Raw genomic sequence first — 21,311 nt, 5'->3', positions numbered from 1 at the left:
CGTCACTACCCCTCCTCTTTTTGGAGACTTTTCAAATGATTCAGTTGGCATTCCTGTGTGGGACAAATTTGAAAATGTGCACGTTACATCACCCTGTAAAACATTTCCGCTCATTTGCCGTCAATTTTACCTGGTAAAACCTCAGCGAATGACCGGAGATTTGACTTTTTCCCATGGAGAATATCCGCACATTACGACGGGAGACGGTTGGAGACACTATAAGCGAAAATACATGTACTGCGTACGCAGTTTTCCAGGGTAAATCTCCGAGGGATATTCTCCATGGGTTCTCGTGCTTGTCTACCGTAGGATAATATCCTTATGTACTCTCTCTATTTTGCCTATGGAGAGTATCCATAGATTTTCGTTTATTTTTCTGTGTAAAATTCTAACAAAAAAATTTTAGTATATAAGGAGAATTACCGTCTATTTGCTGTGGTTTTACCGGTAGAAAATATCTCTCAATTTTCATAGTTTTTACTACTAGTAAAATTCCCCTAATTTTCTGTCATTTTACCGCATGACTTTTTCCTGGCATTTTCTTTAATTTTACCCATGGAAAATATCTGGCAATTTTCTTCAGTTTTACTACAGGATTATATCCATACATTTTCCACAATTTTACCCATGGTAATTATCCGATAGTTTTCTTGATTTTTACCCCCAGTAAATATCCGTTGATTTCCTCCAGTCTTACCTTAGGTTATATCCCGTGCATTTTCCTCAAAATTGGTGGTGATGGAGTGGACGACAAAAATATTAAAAAGCGTAATTTTTTCTTTATTTTTTTTTTATTTATTATGATTATTGCTTACAGAGAAGTGAATACATATATTCTTAAGAGACTATTCTAAAACTAATTATACATTCTTTTACATCAGAAAATAAATGTGATTTGACTTCAATCGACTGGAGACTCGGAAAAAATCATCAGTCACTAATTTTTTTTTTAATTCAAAGAAATTTGTACATTTTTTTTTTGTTTTTTTTTCTATTTTGGTGCAAAGTGTAATTGATCTATACATTATATATTTTAATTGAACTACTTACTACCATATCTAGTTGTTTTGGGAAGTATTTTTTTTTACAATAATGTCTTTGTAATAAACAAGTACATACTTTAATCTTTGGCTTGCAACTCCAAACTGAAACTTTTATTGAACATTACTTGATTACTTGATTTTAAGGTATACCTTAAAATATAATTTTCTTATTATATTTATCGCACGTCTCTATGGGTTGAATAGAGACGTTGAATGTTAATGAAGAGTTTATACCTAAATATTTTTTAGAACATTAAAATTATTTTATTTTTCAAAATTACTTTTTTTTATAAATTTAGAGATGTTGTTTTTCTGTAAAGAATTGAAACCCAATTTGATAATTGGAAAAAAATTATAAAATGTATATTTTTAAGGAAATTTAATGGGAAATATGTAATTAATTTCTTTACTTTATTTTTTAATTGAATTTTAATTAAAATAAGTTGGACTTTTTGTACCTACTTAAATTTTTGCGTGAGCTTGGTTTTGTTGCTTGAAGTAGGGCTGAAGTGATCGTTGGTTGATATTGTTACAATCACTTATTGAGATGCTGTTGTTGAGAAATCTTTGCGATTGCAGCGTTGCATGATAGGGTGATTTCAGTATTAATCGTTGTTATGGATGATACGATGGCAGAATGCTATAGTTGGTACGTCGACGATTAGTGTATCTCTGATTAAATGAAGGGGATGCGCCATTCTGCATTAAGTGATTAAAAAAAACAAGATATTAGACAAAAGAAGAAATTTTTTACATATGTAATACATAAATAATAAAAAATAGTTATCGAAAATTATCATTTTTTTATGATTGGACGTTAATCAACATTTTAAATATCGTCACTTGTCACTACTTTTGTCGTATCTGTACATAAAAAAGTTTTATACAACAAAAGTAACGACAAGCGATGTTATGTAAAAAAAAGGATTTATTCCAAGAAGCTTTGAAAAATATCACAACTTTTTTTTGTTTGATATATACATAAGTACGGGAAATAAAAAATATAGATTAATCAAAGAAAATAGAAAGCATTTCTTACCTTTTTCAGTGATTTTTCACTTTATTCACATTTTTAATTCACTTACACATCACATGCGCTCCTTTCAGTAGAACATCTCACAAAGAACTGAATATTGTGAAATACTCACTCAGACGGGTGATGAGCACAAAAATTTTAAGGGTAAAATGGGGAGGTTGAAAAAAAATGAGGCCTTATGTGCATGTAAAATAAACCCATGTACCTAAGGCATGTCTATTTCATGCACATTTCGAGAACCCGAGACCCTAATAAAACAATAAAAAAAAGGTTTACTCAGATGCATCTTCTCTTGCCCTCAGAGTGTCATTGCCAAAAAAATGAGTTTGATGGCCAAAAATATCGCGGAAAAATAAGAGCACACTCGCGGAGAAAATCCACCAGGAAAAACATAGGGAAATGCATAAATATTTTCCATGGAAAAATAATCAGAAAAGACCGCCAAATATACACAAAGTAAATTAGGATAATTAGCGTAATTATGAATGAAGAAAAATCACATTAATCACGCGGAAAATTCTACATGGAAAAGTGATGGGAAATATGAGTACATTTTCCCTGGAAAAATTAGAAGAAATTGGTGCCAAATATTCGGCAGTAGGTAAATGCACGAAATGGTATAAATTAATACGCGGAAAAAGAACTTTCAACTCGCGGATAAACTCCACAAGGGGGAACAATAGGATAATATAAGGATATTTTACGCGGTGAAATAAGCAGAAATAGGCGCCAAATATCCACTAAGGAGATACATAGTCTGAATAGGAGTAAATTCGTAGGCGGAAAAATCTGAGAGCATTCGAGGATCTTATCCTCGCGGAGGTACATAGTAAGATCAGTGGATATTTTGTGTGGTAAAATGTACAGAAACAAGCGCCAAATGTACTGTAGGAGGTAAATAGGAGGAATGACCGTATATTTGTAGGCGGTAAAATAAAGGTGCACTCACGGAGAAAGTCCATCAGGAAAAATAGGTGCCAAATGCAAGGATATTTTGAATAGAAAAATGGGCAGAAATAACCACCAAACATCCATACAGGAAAACATAAGGAGAATGAACGGAGATCTTCCCCGGTAAAACCATGTCCCACTCGCGGAAACGTCTCCATGGGTATAAATGACTGAACATGAACGGATATTTTCCAGGGCAAATACTCAGTATCCTCGCGGAGATTATCCGTGTGGAAGTACATAAGGGAATGTAAAGATATTTTACATGGAAACACAACGACGAATGCCAGATATTTTCCGTTGGCGTATAATTTCCAGCTATTTCCTTTTATTTTACCCCCGGAGAGTTACCCGCAGTGTCTCCCCCATGGATAAAATTTTTACAGGGCACCCATAAGTTGTGAAAAGAAAAAAACAATAAAAAAAAGAAAAGGGGATGAACGTGGGAACCCCTTATGCTCCAACCAGAAGGGTTTTGGAAAGACACTGTATAATGTATATTAGCTTAATTTTAACCCAGCACCTTAACTTAATTTGATTAAAAGTAAGAGAACAATTTATAGGCTAAGGGCTTAAATTAAAATTAACCAGACATAATCAATTATAGATTTGAGATCATCTTAGAGATCTCTTATTATTAAGAGGCTCAAATAATATTTATAATTTAACAAAAGAAATCATCACTCCTCAGTTCAACCTCCCACATCTTTCTTCCATCATGATTTGGTAATCATCATGATCACCCGAGCTTTCGGACAAGAATAAAGGTGAAAGGGACATTTCAAGAAACATTTCGTTATTCATACATTTGGCAAATTTTTAGGATGATCTTTTGCAGAATGGGGGGGGGTCTCATTGAAGGTATTCAAAATTGAAATTTTATTTTCTGCTGAAAGACAAAGCTTTTCTTAAGCAGATTAAGACAATAATAAATTTTCTTTCACAAAGCTTCTTGAGCTTGCTTCATTTATATTTAATTTTCAATCATAGAGCTTCTTGTGCTCTCTTCAAATTTTTTTTTTCAAAATAAATTCTTTTTCCTCAAAGACCTCTCGTCTTTTCTCCTTCCGTGGATTCTCTCCACCATCTTCTCCACATCAATAGTCTCTCCTTCCTTACCAGCATTCGCTATTAGCAACACGGAGCTGCTTGTATGGGGAAAGGTATGATGGGATGAATGGAACTTTTCTTCCATTTCTTCTCCTTCTTCTTATCTTCTATGATCTCTTCGCAAACTCGTAAGATTTGACCCACGCGTAATTCGCATAACGTGAGCCTTTGACACGGAGGGGGGGTCGAAAGATCATGGCTTCGTGATCCTGACTGGCACATTGCGCGAGCTTCGCCGCACGTATAGGTCTCACATACGATTTGGATTTTTCCCACTTCCGCAAGTCTTTTAGACCCCCAACTCAGACACACTCCCCCTGAGGCATACTCCGTCACACCCACCCGACACGACACGGTCCTCCCCTGCTCACTCAGTCTTCCACTGTTATCGGTCGTCCGAGCTTCCGGGGATTCTCGCATAGGTCACGTCTTGCGGCCCATAAGTCGAAGACACCAAAACGAGGAAGGGGTGAGTCTAAATTGGGGTTCGGCAAAACCTACTTCCCTGGGGTCCATCCGCATACGCATGAGAATAAATACCGGCTACGTAGACACTTTTCTGCCTACCCGGCAATGTGGTCGCCAGGTAACGAACGTCAGGAGTCCTTCTATTTTTCATGACTATTTTTTTTTTCGCGGATTAGACGAGGATGCGAAAAGAATATTGACTCTACATATTAGGTGGGATGGGTCCTATGCATCTTGTGCATGAAATTTCTTTAGGATTTGGAAGGATGGATTTATTTGGATTCTGCCAAGTGCAGGGGAAAAGATTCAAGGAACAAACATCTTCGATTACGAATCAACCGAATGCCATCCGAAAGAGCTCCTGCCACCCACGACAGAATATGACTCAGACAAACTTCAAACGGGACTCTCACCAAGGATGTTCCAAGGCAGAGCGACAACTTTTAGGGAGCGACCCCTCAGGTGCTCATGCAAAATCTTTCCTCATTTTATGACTCTTGAGGATCCAACAATAGTTAATCAATGGCGATCCGATACCTTCCTTCGGATTAAGCAAAATGAATAAGGAGGGAGTTAGAAAAGGCAGTAAGAACCTAGTTCCAGCGGAACTTGCTTTAATCTCCTTAGCTCCTTGCAATAATTTACAAAAGGGTGATTAATCAATCTCTGAACAACCTCAGATCCCCTTTGTTGCGAATAAAATCGCTGAATCTTGTGATTTTCTTTCTTTTCTAAATCCAAGTAAAATTTTAAGAAATTTAAATTGAGACATACCCATCTGTATAAAAATTTGAAAAGGAAAAATATTGAATAAAATCCAAAATCTTGGGATTTTATAAAAAATTATTGACGTTAATCTGATTTTATATCTTTCTTGTGATATCGTGCAATTCTCCCTGTATTAATGTCTTCGAGCTCGTAGGTATCTCCTTGAACTGACACAACTCTCGCTTTGAGCCACCGAAGAAATTTATGCTGAATGCCCTTAGCCTGATCTGACTGGCCAAAATTACGCCGCCATACCAGATCTCCCACTTTAAAAGCAACAACGCGTTTTCGAAGATTGTAACCCTTTGAATTTTTATCATGTGCATCTCGCAATTTAGGAATTACTTTCTTTCGGGCATTCTCAAGCATTTTCAGTCTCTCCTGTAAACCCAAAGGAGGCTGCATTGAATTAATAGTGTACTGGTCAGCATTCATAATCATTTCCTGCCCAAAATTAATAAAATAAGGCGTCATTTTTGTACCCTCATGAACCGCAGAATTAATAGCGCACTGAATTTGGTGGAGATTGTCTGCCCACTCTTTATGTTGCTTCTTAATAAAAGCCCTCATTGAGGTAACTATGGTGCGATTTACTCTTTCGGTTGGATTCGATTGGGGGTGATATAACGGCGTTTTCCAATGTTGGATACCGCGACTTTGGAGGAATGACTTAAATGCTTTTGACTCAAATTGTACTCCATTATCAGATAAAATAATTTGGGGAGTGCCGAACACACAAAAAATACGATTCTCAAGTACATCGATGAGCATATGGGTCTTAGCGCTTCTAAGGGGGAATGCTAAGACAAATTTAGAGAAACGGTCAACTACTACTAAAATGTCTGTATATCCTTTAGAGGATTTTACAAGAGGCCCAATATAATCAAGGGAAAGGATCTGCCATGGCCTAGTGGCTTCAACAAATTTTCCCATCGGGGGAGCTAAAGGTACATTAGGTGCCTTTGAGGCTTTACAAATTTGACAGTCCTTGATCCATTTACTAATTTCTTTTCTCATTTTTGGCCAATAATAGTAGTAGGACACACGACTGAGGGTTTTAAAATAACCAAAATGCCCTGCAGTCGGCTCATCGTGGTACTTTCGAATCACTTCCGCGCGATCCTCCTTCGGAACCACCATTTTCCACCTATGTTCCACCACACCGAGATCATTTTGTGCTCTACAGAGCTTAAACAGACGTCCTTGCTCCATCTTGTATTCGGGATGTTTTTCTGGGCTATTCTTGACTTTGTCCAGGAGTGAGCCATACCAGGCATCGCGGACTTCGGCGAGGGAATCTACATTGAGGCATCTCGATAGGGCATCAGGGACAATATTTTCCCTTCCCGGACGATGGCGCACATCAAAATCAAATTCCTGCAGCCTCAGGATCCAACGAGCAAGACGGCCACGAGCCTCCTTAAGACGCAAAAGCCACTGTAGCGCAGAATGATCGGTTTCCACTACAAACCGTGCTCCCACAAGATATTGCCGGAACTTCTCGATGCTATACAACACTCCCAAAAGCTCCTGCTCCGTTGTGGTATAATTTCGCTCAACTGCCGTAAATTTCCGGGACATATAAGCGATAACCCGCTCTTCATCCTCCTCTCCTTGTACTAGGACACCTCCGCATCCGAAGTCGCTGCTATCGGTTTTAACGCGGAAAGGTTTGGAGTAGTCGGCGGTGGCTAATATGGGCGCGGAAACTAAAGCCTGCTTGAGCTTCTCGAAAGCCTCATCTGCTTCAGCAGTCCATTCGATGGTCTTAGGCTTTCCCTTCAGGAGATTGGTGAGCGGTAGGATTGTGGTAGAAAAGTTGGGGATAAACTTCCTATACCAAGACATCATCCCGATGACCTGTCGCAAACCCTTCACGGTTCTTGGAGGGGTGAGGGTCAATATGGCATCCACTTTCTCGGTGTTCGTTGAGATTCCTTCCGGAGATACAGTCAATCCAAGGAAACTCAACTCTGGCACACAAAATTTGGACTTGGCCAGATTGATGGTCAAATTTGCCTTCTTGAGCCGATGTGCCACCTCCTTTAGCATGCGCAAATGGGTTTCAAAATCAGGGGTAACAACAAGGATGTCATCAAGGTAATAGTAGACAAAGGGTTCGAGATCATGACCAAGGACAAGGGACATCAACCGGGCCATGCTCATAGGGGAATTCACCAAACCAAAAGGGGTTCTTTGAAAACAGTAGAGCTTTCGCCCTGGAAGAGCGAAAGCAGTTTTCTGTTGATCCGCAGGGTTTAGTGGAATTTGGAAAAAGGCCTCGGATAAATCGACGCTGGATAGGTACTGAGTACCGGACAATTGTGATAAAATTGCTTCGATATGAGGAAGGGGGTAGGTGTCTCTCACCGTGACACTGTTGAGTCCCCGCGCATCCAGACAAAATCTAATCCGCCCGTCCTTTTTGTCTCTGATTGTTACGGGGTTTAACCAAGGAGTCGGTTCGCACTCCCGAATGACTCCACGCTTTAAGAGTCGATCTAGTTCCACATCCACAGCCTTCATCAGATGAGTAGGGACTGGGTAACAACGCTGATGGACAGGGGCATTGTCAAGGGTTTCGATCTTGTGGGTAATCAAGGGGGTGCGACCGAAATTGTCCTCCGTAGTGATGGGAAATTGGGGAATAACATCGTCAAGACGAGCCCTCTCCTCACTGCTAAGAACCACAGGATTCTTGCTTAACGCTGCGCAGTTTGGAGGCTTAGGCTTGATTATCGTGATGCCAAATTTGAACCAAAAATCCACACCTAAAATCAATGGGGAGGTCAAATCAGGGACAACCAAGACAGGTAACAAGTGGGTTTCGCCGTTAAAAGAAAAGGGAACATCTACAAGTTCAACACATTCGTGCATGCTTCCATCGGCGGTACGGATGTATGTGGCATTTTTAGGATTTCTTCCCATCAGATGGATATCCTTCAACAATTCCTCTGATCCTTTGCCCAAGCATGTGTGGGTAGCTCCACTGTCCAATAATCCCACAATTTCATGCTCAAAAATTTTCACCTTCGCATAAGGTCTACAATCATCATCACGGGGGGTTCCCAATGGGACATCATTTACTTCCCCAATTGTAACTGCAGATCCTTGAGATGCTTGGGTTATATTTGGGTGCAAGATGGGGAGAGGATCACTAAAATCAATTAAATCTGTGCAACCAAACACATCCTCCGTGAAGTCAATTAAAGTAGTTTCCTTCACTAATCCACCAGCCGCTATAGTTTGAGGAACCTCTGAACTCAATGATGTTGTATCCTTTTTGGTATCCTCATATAATGGGATTTTCTGTAAAATGCGCTCCAATTCATCATCTGATTCCTCAATACTCAATTCAAAAGCATCTATTTCATCGCAAAAATATTCATCGTTAATTTCAAAATCTTTATCTATGCTGCTGACAACTCTGGGATTGTTTTTATTTTTCCTATGACGTTTGCGTTTATTTATCGTGACTTGAGGGATTGTAGGAGATCTCCCGGTATCCACCATCCCTCCTAGTGTCCCGGAGCTGCTTCCCCCGAACACGTGGGACAATTCCTCCTGACCACATTCCCAGCACCACATCCGTAGCATAATACTCTAGCACGGCGAGGCTGAGTGCATTGTTCCAGTGGGTGATCTCCCAGGTAGCAATTGACGCACATGGACGAAGTATTGCGAGGACGTGGCGGTGTGGATTGTTCAGAATTCCTTCTGTTATTCCGCGGGAAATTCCTTCGAGGAGCTGCTGTGGTATTCACTGCATCCACAGCTGATACACCACGAGACGGTTTTGGGCGTGAGGAATCTTCGCTAGCGATCAACATATTGTTCTCAATAATGCGGAGTGCTTTTTCCATTTCAGAGACAGAAGAAAATTCCCTGAGAAGGATTGATTCCCGGATCCTGGGATGCAGATTCCTACGGATCATTTGAATCTGGGTCCCCTCATCAAGGGGTGCCTCCAATTCACGGAACAAAGCACGGATATCCGCAATAAATACTCCCACACGCTCACCATCACGTTGCTTCCTCTCCTCGAGCCTCCTACGCACGGATAAATCACAATCACTACGATCAAAGGTAACCCTAATGGAACTCGCGAAATCTTCCCACCTTGTAAACAATTCACACGAACGGTACCACCTCAAAGCATCGCCACTCAAACACAAATGCACACTGGAAAGCACTGATTCCGTGGCCACTCTCTGCGCATTAGCCATCCGCTCCATTTCACGGAGGAAGGTTCCTACTCGTGGTCCCCGGAGATCTCCAGAAAATGTAATGCCCCAATCCTTCAGTGGAATGGGCTTAAAGGTGCTGAGACCTCTCAACGGAGCAGAAGCGGAGTCAACGGCAGAAGAATTGAGGCTTCCTGGCTGAGATTGTGCCTCATGTTGGGGATCGCTTAAGCCTTGGGGAGCTTCTTGTCCACCAACAGCCCCGAGTTCTTCAGGGATGCTCTCAAGAGAGTGATATGTAGTGGCATTTAAGTTCGAATTAAATCTCCCTGTCGATGCCATGCGTGGGATGCGTGACTGCAGTGGCGTCTGCTCGTATTGGGATCTGGACGTCGCTTGAGGGGCGTTTTGGAACTGAAGTTGAGCGACTTTATCTACCAGGGTATTCATTGTGGATGCTAAAGTATTCATCTGTGCATGCATCGTGTTGGAATTCCTTTGCATTTCCCGGTAAATATCGCTGTTCCTGGATTCCAGGGTTGCCAAATATTCACTTGTGGCTGTCCCAAACGATTCTACCATCTCACGATTAGCCCTTACTTCCCTTTCTAGGTTCTGAAACCTTTCTTCCCATCTAATTATTGGGGTGCCTCGGCCACTCCCGAATCGCGTAGGAGATCGCACAGGGATGGACGATTGAGGGGTGTTAGCAACCGAGGTGGTGGGTGGTTGCTGCACCGTATTGGTGGGTGGTTGTTCGGTAGTGGTAGGTGGTGGTTGGTTCACGGAGGGATTTTTTCGAGTACCGACCATTGTGACAAACAAACAAGGAAAATTTCAGGAATAAATCTCAATATTAGCGAATAAAATCGCTCAAAATGACCAAAATTTGCGAAAAGATCGCTTCAAAATGACCAGAATCTCCGTGGATAATTGCTTAAACCCACGAGATTCTTAATTCAACAACATATAAATCATAAACATGCAAGAAAACATGCGAAGAATCTCGCCTAAAATTCCCACAAAATCTCGAATTAAATTCTTTATCAGGGAAAAATTTTCAAAGAATTAATCGAGGAAATCAGGCGGAGAATTGGCCTCAATGTAAAATCAGCTTAAATTTAATTCAAATTGAAGCAATAAATTGTTCAGGAAAAATAATTTAATAAAAATTAACTTTAAATTTAATTTGCAAATTAAAATCCTGCAAGGGGATTCTTCTACTTTACAAAAAAGAAAAAACAGCAAAAAAGAAAAAAAAAATCTTTTGCTCCCGGATGTCTCCACAACGGATGATTTTCAAAGTGCCCCCTAAATGAAACTTTGACCCAATGGCAAAATTAATTGAAATATTAAAATAATTGCAATATTAAAATAGATTCACTTTCGCTTTCAGGCCACAATTCTTTGGGGGTCCCGTATGGGGATTTCTAAAGGGGCTCCAAACGGTGATGGGGAAATAAATTTCGCACAAAGGTCCCCCGAAATGTTCGCTGAAAGGGGCTTTGTTTGGGGGTTGCGGTATTCCGGGAATCGCAAGTTCAAAAGATCTTCGTACAAAAAAAAATTCACAATTTGACCCCCACAGAAAATACTTATTCCTCTCTGGAGGTGAAAATTTGCCGGCTCTCTACAGGAATCACTAAAGGGATCAATTTTCTAGTTATGGGTATCCCTTCAGGGGCATGAGATTTTACCAACAGGGTACTTACCTGGTTCGCCACGGGTTGGGCGCCAATAAAACAATGCTGAATCGCCAGGAAAATAAGAAGATGTGGTCTTCCCTCTATTTTACACGTTTATTCTTCTTCTCTGCACCTACACGGGCCTCTTGAGGGGTTTTCTCGCAGCCGAGTTGATCTCTGATGCCCTTCGTTGCGGCTGTACGTCTCTGGTGGTGGCACAGGATGATTCAAATCCCTCGTCTCTTCTTCAGACGGCGATGAGCGTCTCCCAGGTTCCTCTCGTGGTGCTTCTTCTCAACGGGGGTTTTGTGTCGCCCCGGAGATTAGTGTGCAGAGTTTGAGCTTCTCTGACACGCGCGGGAATTTGGCGTCCCGGCGATGATATACACTGGGCGTTGGTCTTGCCCAAATGAAGCGCACGTACGGGAGTTTAACGTCCCGACGGGAATGAGCACTGGGATTGAGCTTCCCAGGTCGTGAGGTGCTTCGGTGTGCTAGTGCTGGTGCTTCCTGTCCAGCCAAACGGTGATAAATCGCACCTTTGGGATGTGGAACGCTCAACGGGCACAGAGCTTCCGACTCAACGGGATGAAACTTTCCCGGAGGTTGTCAGGCACCAAACCGTGAGTCTCCCTGACTGACAAGGTCCTCGTAGATCCTTCCGAAACGGTGGTGCACAGCTCCTTCAATTTGTATCGGGCGCCAGCTCCCAAGATAAGGAGCTTGAAGGAGGTTCAACGTCGTTCTTCGCTCTCCGATGAGGAATTCTTGCAGTCACCGCGATGGCTTCCGGCGGGAGGACTTCAGACTGTGGCACTGCACAACTTTTATCTATTTTTGGGAATATAAGAGAGAAATTATGAGTCTCTTCTTAATGAGCTCCCATGGCAGACTGACTACCCACTGCCACAGCAGTGGGATACAAGGAGCAGAACATACACTAAAACATACACAAGTGCCGTCACTACCCCTCCTCTTTTTGGAGACTTTTCAAATGATTCAGTTGGCATTCCTGTGTGGGACAAATTTGAAAATGTGCACGTTACACAGCTTAAGCTCCCCATTGGATCCTTCATGGGGGAAATAAAATCACCGGGGAGTGACGATGGAAAGTAAATGTATGCGAGAGTGAAAAATGAAATTGGAAAATAGTAATTTTTCACAAGCTGTCATCGTCTGTAATTTGTGATGGAATGAATGGAGGCACACTGCTGTTTTTCTCTCCCTCTCTCTATATATGTACTAACCACCACCCCCACCCACATAGCTTTTCACACTCTGACTCTTTTTTTTTTTTCAACAATTTTCCCAACTCGCATGAGCTTTTTTTCCTCGAACTTCAACGAATGCAGTGTGATTTGATAAAAAAAAGAATGAATCAATGTGAATTTGTTATACTTGCAAGGCGACACATGAAAATTAACTTTTTCATCCTCAAGCTCTGCAAAGCTCAAAATGCAAGGCATCGTCTGGGGGCAGAAAATGTGACAAACGAATAAATCTGGGTGCACACTAGTTGGGAGCAAAGGAGGCAAAAAAAACAATTCTTTGTCAGAAAACAACTCAACAATTCCATGCTGATCCCATAATTCCTGAATAGGCAACCCTGTTGGGGATTTTTTTAGAGTTTGTGCGGTGAAAAATTCAGCCTCAATTGACAATGTGGAATTTCATTGAATTTCCACAACCCTGTTTCGAGATGGAATTTCGATGGCATTTTTCCCTTTGAGAGGTACCTTCCAATGTACAAAAGCTCAAGGAACACAAGGATAAAAAATCACCCTGGATTCTTGACATACAAAAAAGGCAAAATGGCAAAAGGAGAACATCCCAAAGTGGTCAGCAATCTCTCAATGGAAACACATTCACCCCTTCCGTGACGGGAGGGGGTGGCGATGTATTTTCCCATAGCGCGCATGAGAAAAGGCCTATTTCTCGAAAAAGGAATTTCCATCTGTGTTTGCCTCTGTTATGCAATTTGTCATTGAATTTATCGTCGACTCAATAAATTGCGGGCTCACCCTCATCCCTTAAAGGTGGAGAAGTCTTGGCATAAATAAATGGGGAGAAGAAAGGGGTTATTTTGGGTATTTTTCATCCTTTCATGGAATATTTTCTCGTTTTTTTTTCTGCCCCCATGGAACCCCTTTTATTCACAATTTCCCACGCGCCTTTGACATCACGAACGAAAACTTTTGTGGATCTTATATCTTAGCTTTTTTTAACAAATCTCTTCTGATCTTAAAATTTTAAATTAGTGCTTTTGCCAAAGAAAAAGCTTCCAGCGATAACAGCATTAAAACTTATGTAGTTGTAGGTAAAGAAACCCCTTTCGTTAACAAAACAAAAAAAATTCAAAGAGAAAACTTTATGCGGTCTGTGCAGTCACAATTAAATAAAAAAAACTTTTCCACTAAAGTCGCGGAATAATTTGCAAACAAACACCAAATTTTCGACACAACAGTACTCCTCCAGCGAGTAGTGTAGTTGATATTCAAGTGATAAAAGTAACAAAACTGAAACTTGTATCTTGACCTCGTAAATCATATACAAGAGAGCATGTAGAGCTTTGGTTGTACTTTAATCGCACCAATAAATCTACCCCCGCTGCATAAATAGTTGGCAAAATGTTGCGGGAATTGTTTGCACAATGCCATCCCACCCTTGCTGAATTGGGGATTTTGTTCCGCTGCCTGATAAAAAGACCACGAGAATGTAAAAACGTGTGGGAGAGCCTTCAAGAATTTAATTCAGCCAAGTAATCCCCAATGTGATCATATAAAAATTCTTCTCTAGCAGATAATTCTTCTCAATTTCTTTGGGGGGCTTCTTTTTTTTCTTCTCTTCCTTGTGGGCAGAAATGAAAGAGAAATATTTTCTTTGTCATTGACGATGGGAAATCTCCAATCTTACCTCCAAGGCTATAAAGCGGAATTCGTTTTGTTTGGGGAAAAAAAGGGAACAAAGGTGAATTTATTTTGTGAAATTATCTCATTTTGCGGGGACACACTTTGGTGGCTAATTTTATGAAATACATATCATTTTCGAAAGGGAGGTGGAGGAAGAAATTGAAAAATGTCACAATTAGACTTTACATTCCTTATTTTATATACACGCGGCATATCACTTGTTGCATGTATTGTTGGTTCAAGAAAAATTTATGTAAGAAGGAAATTTCTCAAGACAATAATGTGAAGAAATTATTCATTGGAAAATTTTATAAGCAGTATAAACGTTATAGGCGCTATAATTTAATTCTTATAAAGCAGGGGTGAATAGAATCAATTCAGTGTGAGTTATTTTACAAGAAGAAAATGCATATTTAATTGAGAATTGTGTTAATGAGGGCACGAACTAATCTCTTTCTAAGCTTTCCTTAAAAGATTCGATAAAAGCAATAACTTAATAAAAAATATATATTTTTCCTTCATTTATATTTTATTTTAAAGATTCAAAATTCTACAAATTTACTCCTCAAGGAGAAATCGCAAATATCCCATTTTACTAGCATGTTGGACAACACTGAGAATTTTTTCATTAGACCCCTCACCCCCAGCAGTGAGGCAAATATCAAAGAATTCAGGACTTCTCATATTTTGTACGAAAAGATTTGACAATAGTTCACATTCCTCTTCCGAGCAGTCCATCCATGGAAGAAAGTGTGCCGATATTAGAACTCCGTAGATGGCAAAACGTGAAAAATGTCGGTGAAATAGTTCAAAGGAAAAGGGCTTCAATCTCTCATCCAATTTATCACATTGAAGGATTTCCATAAGACCCCGAAAGAGGGTGGTGTGATAATACCGAAGAAGTTCCATCCACGATTGCTCCCGCGTGGCAGTCGTGGTGTTCATGTAGAGAAAGAAAGACAAATCAAAAGCCGGTGATCCATATCGTACCTCTTGGAAGTCAATCATTCGCATCTCGAGGGGCTTTTTGGAGTTATCGTACCGGAAAAGGACGTTATTGCGATTGTAGTCACCATGATGAATTACCGAATAGGGTGGATCATCGTCACGAAGTCGATCGAGAAGTTTGGTTGGGCAATTGAAGTATTTCACCCGCAAAGCTTCGAGTTCTTCCCTCAGATTTCCAGTATTAACCTCAGGACGACGACTAAGGTACCCAAAGAGACGCGTTAGACCAACTTTGTGCATTACATCGTAGATACTTTCTTCATTGTCCTCATTTTGGTAGCAAAGCGGTACAATTCCATCAACTAATTCCTTAAGTTTTTCTTCATTTAGCAGCTTCATAGCATAGCTCAGAGCATGATACTCTCCCAGAGTCTTAAGCATAATATAAATATGCTCGAGATCTAACTCAAGGCGAGACGTAGGATTCCTAAAACCAATTGGGGAAATATTCTCCAAGACAAGTACAGATTCGGGAATTAACGACAATTCTGGTACAGATCCATAGAAATGGTAGTAAACTTTCGGTATCCATTTTTCCCAGCATATCAATGTGTTCCTATTGGCCAAAAACTCTCCAAATGTTGGTATAACTCGTCCGTAGATGTAAACCTCATTACCAAATTGGATAAACGACTTTGAACGTATTCGAAAATCATGAGATCCCTTCATGAGTTTCACAATTAAATCGTAACATTTTTCCCTAAAAGAAAATCCGATATTTTCAATACAAAGCTAAAAGCTCTCAAATGTGAACTTACTGCAAAGTCTTCTGGCATTGTACGACGATGTTCAATTTAAAGATAATTGCCATAAATCCATCGAGCTGTGGTGACGTTGTTGCTTCACATTGAATGAGTTTGCAATTTAGAAATTCATCGTTATTTGCAAGAATGACTTTAGTTAGTTCTCCTTCTATGTAGCTCTTTTGCCTTTCTATACTCGTCATTGTTTTATTTATACAATTTTCTTTGGATGTGATTCTTCGTAAAAGTAAACCCTGAGACTCACACAACGCACTCGACTGTACCGACACGGCTACCAATTGAGAACTGCGATAAGTCCCGCGCATACTCTTACAAATATCCAGAATTTATCTAAACCCGGTGACCACTCCAGCTAGGTGAAGAAGTATTGTTTGTGATGATTAATAATTTAATATTCGGGAATTATATTTTCTCAGACATTTTGTTAAAAATATGACTTTCTTAAGCTTTTCTTAGGCGGAAAATGGTTTTAGATTCAAGATCTAAAAGAATTCTATACTGGTTTCTTGTGTTCTTTAAAATCACTTTCGAATTTATGGAGTTTCGTAAACTCCGTTTTATGTTTCTTGTTCCCCAAAGAAGAACTTAACATTTTGTCTCGTTCCGTAAAATTATTCTAGCGTTTCTTACTATTCATGAATCATTTCTTGAGTTTCTCGAGTTCCAAAATTCATATTTCTTTGTTTCGCGGAACAAAATCCACGTTTCGTTGAATTAAAATCGATTTTTCTGATTTATTCAAAAACTAAAATAAATCTTCTCACTTTTTAATAAATCTTTTGATATAATTTTTTTTACGTTTCGTGAGCAAAATCACTTGTTTCTTATGTTCCTCAAACTATTGCTTTGACATGTCTTACGGAACTTCTTTTGCTTTTCGCTGAATACTTTTTAATTTATCTTCCTTTAAAAAAAAACAATATTTAGTTATTATTATCCCCCTAGGGTCATTATGTAATATATTGAAACGATGTCAGTGTGCAGAAATATCGTATTTTGTACCAATATATAACGTTAAAAAAGCCTTTAGGGGGAATTTCTTAAGATTTGTGCTTTATGCGAAACGGAACTGTATCATCTACACGTACATTTTTTCCATCATTCTGATCACAAATAAATTCATTTTGACGGTTATGGAAATCCAATAGAAAGGACATGAATATTCCACTCGCATCAGTAGACACATCACACAAACTTACGCCCAAGTCCATGGAGAAGGTTTGGCTGCCTGTTTTTTTTATATGCGGAGTACAATGGCTCGAATATGGGGAACAAGGGCGGAGAATAAAAATCGATTTTACATATTTAATAGCATACCACCCCCCATAGCCAAACCCTTTTCCCCAAAATCATTGGTGACTACAAGCCAGGACGTGTTTTACTTTTTTTTCGTTGGTTTGAATGAAGAAAAAGAGGAGTATAATAATGGCTTTGGATGGCTATGGGTTCATTAAATATCGCTCCATGGAAAACAAGAGTCACATCTCGGGGGGCTGGTAGCACCCACCCATCTCCCTTTTCGCCATCGATTTGGGAACACTGAATGAGAAAATGTTCAAAACCAGAAGTAAAAGGTGAAGATTAAAAATAAAATGAATTTTAAACGTGAAAGCTCTTAACTGATATTCCATTTACAGGTAAGTATACGTTTGTTTAGGTATGAAAATGACAAGTTAAAATTTCAATAAAGCTGTCTACTTCATACATTTTAATTTCCTTGATAAGAAATAATAAATCTCACAGGTAAGACCCTTGGCAGGTGAATTTACAAAATTCCCCAACACGCACTAATTCAAGCGTCTGAGAGAGTGAAAATCACGCACTTTTTTTATGAAAAATGATTCCTATTTTTATTATTATTGACGCTATGGGCACAAAGGCAAAGTAAGAATTCACCGGAAAAACACCTTTGTTCAAATGCCAGGGAATATCCATGTGGCCCCATGAAAATTGAGCTTAATACTGGGCGTTCTTCCTGTTTGCTGATTTATATGAGAAAATTCTATTATTTTCTTCTTCGTTCTGCCTTTCCCTTCATTTTCAATAAATCTCCCACACATTGCTGTTGCCTTATCCAGATATATTTTCACATATTATCCACCACACTCACCCATGGCGTTCCCCTCACCCCACACCACCAAGAAGAAAATTGGAAAAGTGAATGTGTGATCGAGAAGTTGAAATGGTATGAAATGTTATGAAAACACCAAAGCGACATTTGTGCACTTTTTGATAATTGGGAAAATTCCCAATTAAAAGTTTGCCCCCGGAAAAATTGGGAAGAAGATTGTATCTGAGAGGGAAAAAATCCATGAAAATATTGACTCATTGGGAAATTAGCGGAGGGTCTGTCCTCTTTTTAGCTTTCACATGCCTCTCTTGCTGTCAGTGACAATGTTGACTAAAAAGTGCCAATTTCCTGCTTATTTTCCTCTTGAAAACTCCGCCCCATCCCATGAAAATTCCCCGTAGCTGGCAATTGCAGAAAATCCATGAGAGGGCATAATTTCATTAGGTCGCCATCAAGTGAGATAAATTAGCAATTTTCACTCACTTCAGCTCTATCTATACATTGGTAAAAATACCCCAAAATTCCACAATAGCATGTCAATAAATATTCGATTAAGTTCAAGGTATATATATGTATATTTTTAAAAATACCTTCGTCAACGTAATTGTAGAATTAAGCCATTGAGAAAATGAAGAAACTTTTCTTTCCCCATCGGTTTTTTTCTTTAACCGTGGAAATTTCTTTTTCTCAACTTTAACCCCATAATTTTCCAACTCATTTCACCCCGAAGCTCAGTGAAAAGTTTCAATTTTATGCTTAAAACATGCTATTTAGTCACCATAAAGTGCTCTTTTGTATTTTGTAACTCCCAACGTTTTTTTTTTCATCCACGTGCTTCGAGTACTTTTTATTCTGGGTAAGTCATTTGAAGAAAATGTCTTTTATCTCGTTAAACGATAATTGCTCTTATACTGGTGCTATGGGAAAATTCTGAGAATTACTCTCTCTCTCTCACTTCTTGAATGTAGAGACAAAATTGAACGAATTAGCAAAAAGAGAATAATTTAATAATACATAATTTACTTTATCCAATGGAATTGAAACATTTGCGATGAAATTTTGTGTGGAGATTATTTATAAATTTTTCATAATTTAATAGGGATATCGTGAATATTTTTCTCATTTCTAGGAAAATTAATTTTATCGTGGCCCAGATAAGATTATTTGCAAACAAGGCAAACAAAAATCCCTTAAACAAATTATGTATATCCTATTCGAATAAATCCGTTCAAAAGTCGGCTTTGAATAAAATACTTTAAAAGTAAATTTAGTCAAAAAAAATAACTTTTTGAGAACAAATAATATGCAGGTACTCTAAACGATCGTTTTTGTTAAAAATTGTTTGAAAATTTTTGGAAATTCAGCAATTAAAATATTTGAATTGTCAGAGCTTTCGACATCTTTCTGTATGCAATCCTCAGTGGCTATTAGAGGAATTAGAAGAAATTCGTTTTTATTATACAAATCAATATTAAATAAAGTACAATTTGTCTTTATAGGGTTAATAGACATATAAAGGTTCCTAGAATAATCAATATGGGCAGATAACTAATTCCTGAATTAAATCCGAATCGCAGAGGGAATCGCAATAATACGACCAATAATGGTATTTTGCCCTCTAGTCCAGAATATATTTATTTAAAAGCGTGTAATGCATTAAATTCTCCCATCGCAACCCCCCTTTAAATAATGTACATACATAATAAAATGTAAAACATGTGTAATTCAGACTATGTACTTGCTGTAGACTCTGTAAATTTAATATTGTTGCAGAAAATAATTTAGGATTTACAGTTGTTTACTTTCCAACTTTTCCTATCCGTAACAATTCTTTTTTCTTTGTAAAACAATGAAAATGATACAGTCTGATGTTTTAATTCGCTAAAATTTCCAAGCCCTTCTTTATAGCAACATCCGTGAGTTTGGTGTTGTTATTTCGCTTTTTAAATATTTGTTTTTCTGCTCGTTATTTTATTTGCTACTCCATTTATGTACACAGCAAATATGTATATTCATCGATGGACTTTTTTTACCAGGCGTCTAAATGAGAAAAATGCGTGGAAAAAATGCGTCATGCTCGTATACAGTTGTTTCAAATATTATTTCGTACGATTTAATTTCCAGAAAATGAATGATTTGGATTTTTTCTAAATTTTCCTTGAGCTTTCTTATTATTTAAAATGTTCTTAAAGCGAAAAATCTTTTTGATTTAATTCTTAGATTCTCACTCTAGAAAATTTTTTATCAATCAAAGAAAATAGAATGAAAATCTTTTAATGGGAAATCTACATTCTTTTAACAAGAAAAACTCTATTGATTTTCTTGAGAGCTGGAAAATGAAATAAAACAAAGGTTCATGCTTTTTCATTTACTTTCATTCTCAATCTTTTCCTCGGTGAGATTGCCCAACAAGCATTGAATAAATTATATGGAATTAAGACTCAAGTTCCGAGTTTGTGAAACATATTCTTTAACCCTAATCGTATATGTGCTTCTGACCACAATTCTTTGGTAAGAGGACTTTTTCCACCTTTCCACCATTTTCGTGGTGCTCGGTGGAATTTTATTTGCATGTTGAATTGTAAAAATGAAATATCTTCACTGAGGGGATAAGAATAGAATTTTGGTTAGAACTTTTTTGACCAAGATTTATTTAACTACATCCAATTTTTATGTCTTGAATTTTCAATTCTAAAATTGCCCTTTCTTTATGACAGAAACATGCTCATTTCGTTACAAGATCAATACCTAAAACACCACACTGAATATAAGTATTTCAGTATATAGATATAATTAGATTTGCGTCAAAAAGCTGTCTCTTCAAATATTAATTTATGATTCAAGAAGCGAATTTGAAGTTGAGAATAAGTTTGAAGGAAATCGTCAAGGAAATCGTGGTATGAATTTTATTATTGTCCCACGACTTTATAGACTTTTGGATTGGTTGGACTGAAGCGACAATTCCATGGGGGGAGAACGCTAAAATTCATAATAAGTGTGTGCACTTGAACTCCAACAAGGATTCTGGGTGACATTTTGATAATTCTCGCACAAGGACTTACAAAGCTTTTTGGTTCTGTATATATAAATTATGGAGTGATGTCAGAAGGAGGGAGGATTTGCATAAGGATCCTGTCGTTTCTTCCATCAAATTCTTTGGGTATCGTGGTCCTTCAGTCCATAACTTGAATCCCTCCACCATGTGTCTGGGAGTCCTCAAAACTCTGGAGTTTTCCACATACTCCGCTCGATGAAAGTCTGTGGAACTTGGAGGGTGAAAAGTTGAGGAAAATTTGCGTAATAGTGTGGGCGAG

The 21,311-nt window shown here is 38.6% G+C and overlaps 2 protein-coding genes across 7 annotated transcripts in view; both read right to left on the bottom strand.

The window, feature by feature from the left end:
* LOC129793455 (acid sphingomyelinase-like phosphodiesterase 3b) overlaps nt 1-21,311 on the bottom strand; it is an 82,175-nt gene that overhangs the window by 47,952 nt on the left and 12,912 nt on the right. The window contains exon 1 of one of the 6 annotated variants that reach the window (XM_055833492.1): nt 11,273-12,318. The exons of the other annotated variants lie outside the window; for them this stretch is intronic. The gene's annotated coding sequence lies outside the window, so the exon portion shown is untranslated. Of the gene's footprint in view, nt 1-11,272; nt 12,319-21,311 lie in introns of those variants that run through there. 6 annotated transcript variants of the gene reach the window in all.
* LOC129793458 (uncharacterized) lies at nt 14,658-16,704 on the bottom strand. Its single transcript, XM_055833495.1, has 2 exons — nt 15,921-16,704; nt 14,658-15,862 (listed from the first exon to the last, which is right to left on the bottom strand). The coding sequence occupies exons 1-2, from the start codon at nt 16,229-16,231 to the stop codon at nt 14,713-14,715; spliced, it is 1,461 nt and encodes a 486-aa protein (XP_055689470.1). The 5' UTR covers nt 16,232-16,704; the 3' UTR covers nt 14,658-14,712.

This window comes from Lutzomyia longipalpis, chromosome 3, assembly GCF_024334085.1.
Source record: "Lutzomyia longipalpis isolate SR_M1_2022 chromosome 3, ASM2433408v1".
Lineage (NCBI taxonomy): Eukaryota > Metazoa > Arthropoda > Insecta > Diptera > Psychodidae > Lutzomyia > Lutzomyia longipalpis.
This window is presented reverse-complemented; position numbering and strand designations above follow the sequence as displayed.